This window comes from Brassica napus, unplaced genomic scaffold, assembly GCF_020379485.1.
Source record: "Brassica napus cultivar Da-Ae unplaced genomic scaffold, Da-Ae ScsIHWf_1407;HRSCAF=1989, whole genome shotgun sequence".
Lineage (NCBI taxonomy): Eukaryota > Viridiplantae > Streptophyta > Magnoliopsida > Brassicales > Brassicaceae > Brassica > Brassica napus.
Genome location: NW_026014820.1, coordinates 26,690 through 36,969, shown reverse-complemented (window position 1 = coordinate 36,969; position 10,280 = coordinate 26,690). Strand labels below are relative to the sequence as shown.

At 39.1% G+C, this 10,280-nt stretch overlaps 2 protein-coding genes across 4 annotated transcripts; both read right to left on the bottom strand.

Annotated features, from left to right (window-relative positions):
• Window positions 1–2,257: 2,257 nt before the first annotated feature.
• LOC111215012 lies at window positions 2,258–10,052 on the bottom strand. Of its 3 annotated transcripts, XM_048772014.1 has the most exons (9): window positions 9,646–10,052; window positions 9,487–9,555; window positions 9,308–9,379; window positions 4,638–5,121; window positions 4,161–4,562; window positions 3,787–4,080; window positions 2,898–3,704; window positions 2,549–2,809; window positions 2,258–2,461 (listed from the first exon to the last, which is right to left on the bottom strand). In XM_048772014.1, the coding sequence occupies exons 4-7, from the start codon at window positions 5,109–5,111 to the stop codon at window positions 3,351–3,353; spliced, it is 1,524 nt and encodes a 507-aa protein (XP_048627971.1). In that variant the 5' UTR covers window positions 5,112–5,121; window positions 9,308–9,379; window positions 9,487–9,555; window positions 9,646–10,052; the 3' UTR covers window positions 2,258–2,461; window positions 2,549–2,809; window positions 2,898–3,350. The 3 variants fall into 3 exon arrangements, with proteins under 3 accessions (XP_048627971.1, XP_048627970.1, XP_022573719.2); XM_048772013.1 differs by lacking the exons at window positions 2,898–3,704; window positions 3,787–4,080; window positions 4,161–4,562; ... (2 more) ...; window positions 9,487–9,555; window positions 9,646–10,052 and adding exons at window positions 6,054–6,167; window positions 6,259–6,793; window positions 6,873–7,248; window positions 7,340–7,795 and having other exon boundaries at window positions 2,549–2,710; XM_022717998.2 differs by lacking the exons at window positions 9,308–9,379; window positions 9,487–9,555; window positions 9,646–10,052 and having other exon boundaries at window positions 4,638–5,138.
• Window positions 7,801–9,006, bottom strand: LOC125597241. Its single transcript, XM_048772012.1, has one exon. The coding sequence runs from the start codon at window positions 9,004–9,006 to the stop codon at window positions 7,801–7,803; it is 1,206 nt and encodes a 401-aa protein (XP_048627969.1).
• Window positions 10,053–10,280: the final 228 nt, after the last annotated feature.

Here is a 10,280-nt window from a genome sequence, read left to right as displayed (position 1 = left end):
TGGTGATTCTCCAACACTTTATGTATCCAAATCAAGCTTCTTACAAAGTGATTCATCCTGGTTTGATTGGAACGACGAAGAAGCTGTCCTATTCCCAAACTGGGAAACTGGAATCACCTGATTTGAAAGTGGGATAACTTCTTCATCCCAACTCCTATGAGATTTATTCAACTTCCACTACAAGAAATATCGGTATTAATAGCACCCGAAAAATGCTATCATATCGTTTTCATAGCGTTTCGAAGAACGCCGTGATAGCCGCAGCTATAATAGACCCCCCCCCTAGCGTAGCGTTTTTCGCGTGCTGTAACAATATACAGATATTATAGCGTTGGCCCTGTGTTATATTATACCTATTTATAGCGATTTCTTTTCGCTATTTAAATATTTTATGTGGCACTTTTCGTGTGCCATAAAATATTTTGTTATGACATTTGTTTTTTGTCATGGAATACCTTTTTGTAACTCAGTTTGTTTTGGATTTTTGAACATTTAATAGCAATTTTTTTGTGCCATTGAATATTATAATACAGCGTTTTACTTGTGCTATAACGTTTATTTTCATAGGTAATACTGAATAGCTAATATTTTCTATATTGACACATTTTTCGGTTTGATTTACTATTTTTTTTTATGGGATATAGAATTGGAAAATATTGTAAAAAAAGAAAATTAAAAAATAGAAATTTTAGTAATTGTAACCAGACTAGAAATATGCAAAAAGCACTATAATGTGCTGACAATTGATTCATCATATAGCAAAAAAACACATACATAAACAACAGACATAAACAACATACATAAACAACAATTAGTAATGACGGCCAGACTTGGTTCGCGAGGACTGTCCTTGTGCTTGTGGTGGGCGTCTGAAAAGAGATGAGTTTCTGAACATTGGGTCGATGTCTTCTTCAGGTTCCTCAATGCGTGTCAAGTAGCCAAGAGAGGTTCTGAACTCTGTTCTGGTTATCTCCTCCACATCATTTCCTCCCGAGGACTGTCCTCGTTCTTGTTCTCTGTTGAGTGCTTCTTGTTGTGGTTTTTGTTTTTGGAGTAGTTGTGGTCTCACTCCAGATGCCGGCAGTGCACATACGATGCTCTTCCTTCCTTCCATTATAGTTTCTAGACTGTAAAGTTAACACAAGTTAGAACTTTAATAGATATTTGAATATGAATATCTAAACTGAAAATGAAAACTTATTCGAAGAAGAAATAATAAATCGAAGATGATATTTGAAGAAGAATAAATGGAAATCGAGTATCTCTGACCTTTGAAGAAGTTCCCAACCCAGATCTGTGAGGGTTCGAATCTATAAGGATCTGTAAGAGTTGTTACCTTTTTAATTAGAGAAATATATAATAATCATACAGATGAAATAAATCTAGGGTTTAGACTTTAGAGGGCGCAGACCTTTTGATATGGATGAGTTCGATGGAAACCCAGAGAGAGAAATCGTGGTCGCTTAAGAGAGAATCATGGTTGTTTGAGATGGAATCGTGATGGGTAGACAGTGATTAGTGGTGGGTCGAGGTGGGCTCGTGGTGTCACAAAGAGATTTGTGGTGGTTTGAGATAACTCTCTAACCTAGTTTGCGGTGGGCGTACGTTCTGAGAGAGAAGGAAGGAGATAAAAGAAAAAACAATTCTGAACCGTTAGATTAACATTTACGAACGGACAAGATTATGATCCTTGCCTTAAAATAATCAACCAATAGGAAGAGAGAACGAGGATAGCTGATGGATGGTGGATTATGGGCCTTTGATCTGAGATATCAATCGATGGCTATTAAAAAAAGAAGAGAAATTATGTTTCTGGTTATTTATAAATATTTTTAAAATTATCTAAAATTTGTAAAAAATATAATCATGATTCTAAAATATAAATCTAACTTTAGACATCAATTTCTAAATATATAAACCACTAAACACTTTAACTACACCAATATACCCTAACCCTCAAACTAAACACTACATATGCTAACCCTTTCACAAGAAAGATAATGTGGAAAGGGAACTACATCATGTATTTTGTGATTAACATATAATTTTGTCTTAATGTGTGTTATAGTTTCTTTAAAACGACCTCAAAACTATGATTAGAATAAACCTTAAAAGAAATCTCTAAACCTAATCACTAACAAAAACATGAGAATCCTAACCCCTATCCTTGCCCTAAACCGAGAATAGTGATTTGTTCTTTGTAAACTAGATATGGACATTTATCTTATTGGGCCTTTGTAAAACTGAAATGATAAAATGGATCAAACACAATAACATAAAGTCTTAACTTAAGTAAATCATTCAAACCATACAAACATTTCAATCCATCCGACACATGAAAAAAAGAGAAACACCGAGTAATTGAAAAACAAAAGCCATGTTCTGAAACAGCAAACACCAAGTCATTTATGTCAACAAGAACTTAAATAGTTGCATGGTTCCTTCTGCTCTTTTGTCAAACCTGAAAAGTAAGACATAACCTTCGGTTCACATTTATGCAAGAGTGCTTCCAAGTGAGAAAGAACAAAAAAATAAACAAAACTCTCACCGTTATAATTTTATCCTCTGGCCAAGCAAGAGTGCTTCCAAGTGCATCTTCCATATACTCAATCTCAGATGAAGTCCTCCACACAGATGCATCTTTCACCTTCACAACATCCACAAAGACTCTACAAGCACCAAGCCCCAAAGGCTGAAAGTGGACAAGATGCTCAGGATTACTCGAAGACCAACGTCCTTCAGCGACGATCACCTTGTTTCCAGACAGATCCAGCAGCTGGATTTTTTGATTTGGCTTGAATTTGTTACGCTGCAATCACAGAAAGCAAAAACGAAGCCAAAATTCAAGCATCACAGAAAGCAAAAATGAATCAAACAATTCAACAATATAGTTGTACCTCAGATCTGCGAAGAGGAGATGCAGGAGTAAATGGTTTCTTAGGAGCTGGTGGAGTTAATGGAGACTTCTGATTCTTAGAAGATGAACTCACTGCTTTAGAATCTGATTGTTGACGACGTGGAGAATCTGTTATATCCGGCTCAAACACAACGCAATTTGCAGGCCATGCTACATAACAGTTCAGAAAATCCTCCATATTTGTCTTTCCTACAGTAGGCCTCCATATGAATGCCGTTGGGTTTAGTACCTCATCGACAAACACTTTTACTGCATTAGGACCAAGAGGAAGTCCATTCACCAATGATTTTGGTTCTTTAGTCTGCCATCGGCCTAAAGCAACCACTTCCTCCTTCTGTATATAGTCCATGAGCTTGCATTTGTTAACTGAACTTGTGAAAGGGCTCTGCCAAACACAACAAAGACATCGAACAAAAATGACTCAGAATCATACTCAGGTATAGAGGAAAATCATACTTAGGAACAGAGAGAGAAGAAACTTAACTGTAGGAGCATTGTCTTCTGGAATGAGACCTGCTGTTGCAACAATACAGTGATCAGAATGCCATGCAATCATTTCGCCAACTGCATCCTCCATAGTAAACATATTATGTGCAGGTCGCCATAAAAAAGTGTCTGCTTTTATTGCAGTTTCAACCAAAACCTTCACAGCGTGAGGCCCTAAAGGAACCCCATTAACTAACTCATCAGCTTCAGCTGAAACGACCCGTCCCTCAGCAACTTTCTCATCGACAGAAGCCCAGTCAACCAGATAACACTTGGGAAGTGATCTGGTATTATTTACACTCTACATGAAGTACAAGCAATGTCAATGAAATGCAACTATACAATTTTATAGACAGAGTAAGCCAGATTAATTAAATTCATACCTTGTTATAGGAGTTTTCACTGACATCAGTTGCAGGACCCTGATTATTCATTCGGCGAAGGGCCTTCTGTAAATCATTAACCTGTTCCTGCAGAGAGACCTGTTTTTGTTCCATTGCAGCGATATAGTTGTCCTTAACCTGTAAACAATTCAATTTGGTCATGCTAATGCCTCTGCCCATCGCTCGCAACCGTCCAGGTTGATCAGGTCCCAGTATCTGAGATAGCATATCGTTCTTTGGATTTGTTGTCGTTGAATCGGCATGACCCTCAAGTTCGATCTCTGATGCCTTTCTCTGGAAACACATTAAAATTTCAATAATCACAAAGCAGCAACCAGCAGATCCAACTTCTTAAAATCAATATGAAAACTTACAATCTTTTCAGCTGCATTAACATTGACAGGAGTACCATCCTTCTTTGTTCGTGATTTCACCCAAACTCGGAGCCTCGACACTTTTGATGGATCTTCGCTTGACTTTACCAAATCTTCTCTCAGCCTCACCATTCCCTTACGGCCGCAGGTGTGAGGAATCTGATTCTGTCTTCTTTCTTTGTAAGAGTCGCTGACAACCTTAAAGGCCTGACTGGTCTTCTCTTTGACAAATTTACGCCATTCAGCTGTAGAAACATTGTTCGGTTGCAAGCTCATCCTAGCTTTAATGGTTGGAGCTTTTCTAACAGATGTTACCAGACGTGATTTGGATGCTCTCCACAAACATCCCATCTGCTTAAACACAGCAGCCTTTTTAAAGTCTTCGTCCATGTCAAACCTCATCTGTAGTCAGCAATGAGACACATTCAAATACAAGTAAAATGGATCGTAGTTAAATGTAAATTTTTTTCTTATTACCTCAATAGATTTCCAGAGCACAGTCTTGATTTCTTCACTGACTTGTCTCCAGTTATCAATGATCACCGGAACATGTTCACGAACTAAGGGACCCAAGTAGGAGGATAACAGTACAGAACCTGGACCACATGGATCCCCCATATCTGTGAAGTCGACATGTTGCCTTTCAGTTGGATCCTTGGCAATGTGTTTCATCTTTGTAGGTCCTCGGCGTCTTTTACGCTGTGATGTAGTAGCTGTGTCAGTCTGAGTCTGCACATCATCATTTGCTTCTTCCTCCATTTCATTCTCCTCCAAGTCCTCTGCTTCTTCCTCCATTTCATTCTCCTCTGTCCTCATTTGATTATGTTCTTCTGCCTCCATTTCATCTGAGACTTCTCTGTTTGTTATATCTTCGAGGAATTGATCTTCCGCAACCTCCGTTTCTACATCTGTCCTTTGCTTCTTCACACGCTTGTTCTTCCGATTCCCCATCTTAGTTCACCTGAAATATAAAAGAGTTAGTTAGTCTCAAAGCAAATCAACAACAAACAACACAACAACAAACAACACTCAAAGCAACTGATCAGAAACATAGTTAATTTCATTACACAAACACAATTCATCAAAAAACAGCTTCACAGATTCCTCCCCATTATCAAAAAATTAAATAATTTCATTACACAAACACAATTCATCAGATTGTGGGCTGGAATCTGTTCTGGCCATCATCCAAAAAATCACAACTTTTCCATTTTCAAACATATATTCCTTCACAGTCAGCTCGAGCATTTCTAGATTCATCAACCAAGTCATCAGCATCCATGGCTACTACTGCTGGCATAGGACCAACATCTGCATGTCCATCTTCAGCATCTTCCTCACGGTATCTTCTTGTAGGACCTCTCATAGCTACATACCAACTAGATGACTCATCTATTCTTGAGTAAAAGACTTGCTTTGCTTGTGAGGCGAGGATGTATGGATCAGCTGCAAAAGCCATTTGACTTTGGTTGAGGTTGACTAGTGTGAAGCCATCTTCAACCTTCACTCCGTTACCTATATTTGCCCACTGACAGCGAAATACAGGAATGTAAAAGGTATTGTAATCGATCAGCAGAATCTCCAACACTCTGCCATAGTATGTTACCAAATCAACCATCTGCGAAGTGTCTTTTGCACTAGATCTACACATAGCTGTTGCCTCATATAGAACACCACTGTTCTGACTTTGCCTGTCAACTAAATCGTGTGAAACCGCAGACCATTAATTATGTAACCAGTGAAAGACCTAGAGCTAAGACGAGGACCGTAGGCCAGCCATTTCAGTGTCTCCTCGTGATTCTCTGAGCTAATAGGTATCTATAACAAAATATGTTAAGTGTCAATACATATCTATAGCCAAAACCAGAAAACTAAATTGTTGCTCATACTATGAAAATTACCTGGTCTTTTAACCAAGAAGCAAATTTTTGTGAATGAAGTCTCCATAATGTTGTTGCATCACGTCTACATTTTTCATTAGTGTCCTGTAGATGCTGTAGGTGCATGCTTCAAAAGGATTCAAACAATGTATTAGCTACGCTATAAAGTCACAAGCGACAGTAACTAAAAAAACAACAAGTAGCTTTGAAAGACTTACTCCACATAAGGTTCGACGATTGCCATATTCTGAATCACAGCAAGATGTATAATCTTCATATCCTTCTCAGAAAGAACACGACAAGTGGCTGCAGATATTGGACGACCTTCAAGAATAGAGCTGCTCTCGAACTCAGTATTTCTATCAGGTTTCTCCTCATAACTTGTTGTTTTTTTCAAGAACTGACTGCAGAACCTAACACATTCCTCTGCAAGATACGCTTCAGCAATACAACCCTCTGGTCTTGCAAGGTTTCTTACAAAGTCTTTCAGCACTTTCATGTATCTCTCAAATGGGTACATCCATCGGAAATGAACTGGTCCACATAACCGAGCTTCCCTGGCTAGATGAACTACCAAATGCATCATTATATCGAAGAAACTTGGAGGAAAAAACCTCTCAAACATGCAGAGGGTTTCCACAATTTCAGTTTCCAATACTGTAATTTTCTCTACATCGATTACCCGCTGACAGAGATGATGGAAGAAAGCACACAGGCGGCCAATAGCTATCCTAACACCTTTAGGTAATAATCCTGTCAAAAATATAATTTGAGAATAGAGTCAGGACATCTTAATCTTGACTATTAGAAAGTTTAAAGACTCAGTTAATACCTCTAATAGCAACTGGGAGAAGCTGTTGCATCAAGACATGGTAATCATGTGATTTCAATCCTGATATCTTAGATTCTTCTAACTTCACACACCTTGATATATTTGAGCAATAACCATCCGGACCTCTGAAGTCCGATAGCCGCTTGCAGAATACTTTCTTCTCTTTGCTGGACAGAGACCAAGGAGCGGGAGGAAGGTATGTTCTTTTCCCACGGGGTTGAGGATGTAAATCCTTCCTAATACCCAGCAGTTCCAGATCTTTTCTCGCGTTAAGACCGTCTTTTGATTTTCCACAATGCAACAATGTAGCTATAAGGCTTGCAGCAACATTTCTTTCCACATGCATAACGTCTAAGTTGTGTCTAACTGGTAGATCCTAGACAAAACAAACACAGATAATAGTGTCAAAGGAAGGTGGTGACTGCACAATTAAGAAAAACTGATATATCTTCAGATTAGAAACATACTTCCCAATAAGGCAACTTGAAAAAGATTGACCGCTTCTTCCATCTAGATAGCTCTTCCTCATCAACTGCTTCTTCCTCTTCCTCTGAATCACTGGATTCATCATCCGTATTGGAGTCTGATCCAACCGTCTCATTAATCTTCCTCTTCCTACCAGTTACTTTCACATTTCCAAAATCATTCTTGTAATTTCTAAGTATATGGCTTATGTTATGACCACTCAGAATTCTACCCTTTTTCCCATGCTCTGCTTTCCCATCAAACCATGCTTTCTTTCCTCTATAAGGATGTGTGGGAGGAAGACCTTTCCGATGGGACATATAAACGTGCTTCCTGCAGTTACTCAACCACATACTGTCTGTGTTTTTTCCACACACAGGACAACCCATTTTGCCCTTTACTTTGCAGCCTGCAAGATTCCCATATGCTGGAAAATCCTGAATAGTCCAGAGAAGCATAGCTCTTAATGTGAAAGTGGTGTGGTTGACTGCATCATACGTTGACTCTCCTTTTCCCACAGGTGGTTTAGATCCTCTATAAGCGGTTCTAAGTACACATCAATATTGTTACCAGGTTGGCTTGGACCAGGAATCAGCAACGACAACATGATGTTCTCCTCCTTCATACACTTTTCAGGTGACATGTTGTAAATGACAAGCAAAACAGGCCAACAGCTGTAGTTCACATTCTTCATGTTGAAAGGATTGAACCCATCTGTGGACAGCCCAAGCCGAAGATTTCTTTCTTCAGCGGCAAATGAAGGGTATCTGTCATTCATTTGATTCCAAGTAACAGAATCAACCGGATGTCTGCTTTTTCCATCAGTGCTCTTATTAGTAAAATGCCACCTCAAGTCCTTTGACATGTCCTCTGACCTGAACATCCTCTTCAGCCGTGGGATTATGGGAAAATACCTTAGAACTTTCTGTGGAATACCTTTCTTCACATCACCTGTGCGCAAGTTAATCTTCCATCTTGAAGCATTGCATTTCGGACATTTGTCTAGCTTCTCAAACTCCTTTCTGAATAGACAGCAGTCATTCACACAGGCGTGTATCTTCTCATAACCCATATCAAAAGATCTCAAAAACCTCTTCACTTCGTACAAGGACGTGTGCAAGACATTATCCTCGGGTAGCATCTGTGGCAAAGTCTCAAGCAGCAGATCGAAGCTTCTATCAGACCAACCACTCTGTGTCTTTATCCTAAAGAGTGAAACAATTGCAGAGAGCTTGCTGTGGTTAGCACAACTTGGATACAGAGGTGTTTCTGCATCGGCTAGCTTAGCAAGAAACTCATCTTCTGCCTTATCTTCACCTTCAGCAACCTCACTTAAGTCACCATGCCTAAGAAACTCTTCATCAACAAAGGCAGCTGCTTGGTATAACCCTAAAATCTCATTCCTCTTCTCACTTCCATTGCTTCTACTGTCAGTCCCTGACATTACTTCTCCATGGTGATACCAATCCTCCCTCATCTTGTAACTCAAATCCATTCCTCTTGTTACTAGATGATCCACAATAACACTGGCTGAGTGACGAGCTACGTTGCGACAATCAATACATGGGCAAATGATCAACTCAGACTCTCGCAAATCTGCACCAACACACCTCACAAATTCCCACGCACCACTCTCATAACCAGGATCAGCTCTTCGGTTTAGACACATGAAAGCATAATTTCAACACTCTTAATCACACACAAAAATTCAGTTCCTATAATATATATTGTTTTTCCTTACCTGTTTAGATGAACCCATGACTTTTCGACCATTTTATGTTCTAAGTTTCTAACCGATAGACCAACAAAATCAAACAAAGCCATAAGATTATGTCAAACATACACCAAACAGACACAATGACATTCACAGAGGAACACATAAACAATCAACGATTCAATCAGATACATCCTCTTCAGTCATTCAAAATGATCAACAAGAAACGACTTCTATTTGGCTGAAAAAGAATCACCTGATCAATAAGATCCTTCGGATTTCAACTCCACTAGCTTCACTCGAGAAAGGAACAATCAAAACCTAAAACCTGCAAAGCAAAAGAGAAGAGAAAGGAACACTCAAAGCTTCAGTCGAGAAAGGAACAATCGTGTTCGCCCATGACGATATCAAATGCAAAACGGAATTGATTACCACCTGACTTCTCGTGATTCTGTAACCTGACTTCTCTCCTCCTAATCTTCGGTGAACTCGAAATTGTAAAAGCTGAAACAAATCAAAGGAATTCATCTGAGAAATCAGATAAATCAAAGGAATTACAGACAAAATCGAATATGGGTTCACCGGGAATCTGACCGCTGGCGAAAACAACACCGTTCAGACACGAAGATCGATCAAAAATCGGAGAGATTGGGCTTCCCAATCATTTTTTTTCTTCGATGGTTTCTATGTGAAGAGTGAAGGAGAGGCGGAAAAGGTTAAAACTAAACCCAAGTCTTTTGCATCGCGACAACACTTTACTCTGTTTTACTGTATTTTTTGTTAATTTTTTCCTGGATTAAATTTATCGCTAGCGAGGAACTAACGCTATGAAAAAGATGGGTATCGGATTACACCATTTTTGGTAGCAGTTTGAGAATTCGTGCTACCGTGAACTGCTACCAATAGCCATATTTCTTGTAGTGTTCCTGGTGTTTCTCCACCATTTTATGTATCAAAATCAAGCTTCTTACAAAGTGACTCATCCTGGTGTTATTGGAACGACGAAGAAGCTGTCCTATTCCCAAACTGGGAAACTGGAATCACCTGATTTGAAAGTGGGATAACTTCTTCATCCCAACTCCTATGAGATTTATTCAACTTCCTGGTGTTTCTCCAACCCTTTATGTATCAAAATCAAGCTTCTTACAAAGTGATTCATCATGGTTTGATTGGAACGACGAAGAAGCTGTCCTATTCCCAAACTGGGAAACTGGAATCACCTGATTTGA

Bases quoted from the DNA above. Each gene is read 5' to 3' on its own strand.
- LOC111215012 (XM_048772013.1), bottom strand. From the start codon at position 7,795: ATGCTTCTCTGGACTATTCAGGATTTTCCAGCATATGGGAATCTTGCA. The intron at 7,249-7,339 runs GTATGTTTCTAA...TGTTTTGTCTAG, and splicing joins TCAAGTTGCCTTATTGGGAA to GATCTACCAGTTAGACACAA. The intron at 2,711-6,053 runs CATAGTATGAGC...AGTAATCCTGAG, and splicing joins TTAAAAGACCAGGTAATTTT to CATCTTGTCCACTTTCAGCC.
- LOC125597241 (XM_048772012.1), bottom strand. From the start codon at position 9,006: ATGTGTCTAAACCGAAGAGCTGATCCTGGTTATGAGAGTGGTGCGTGG.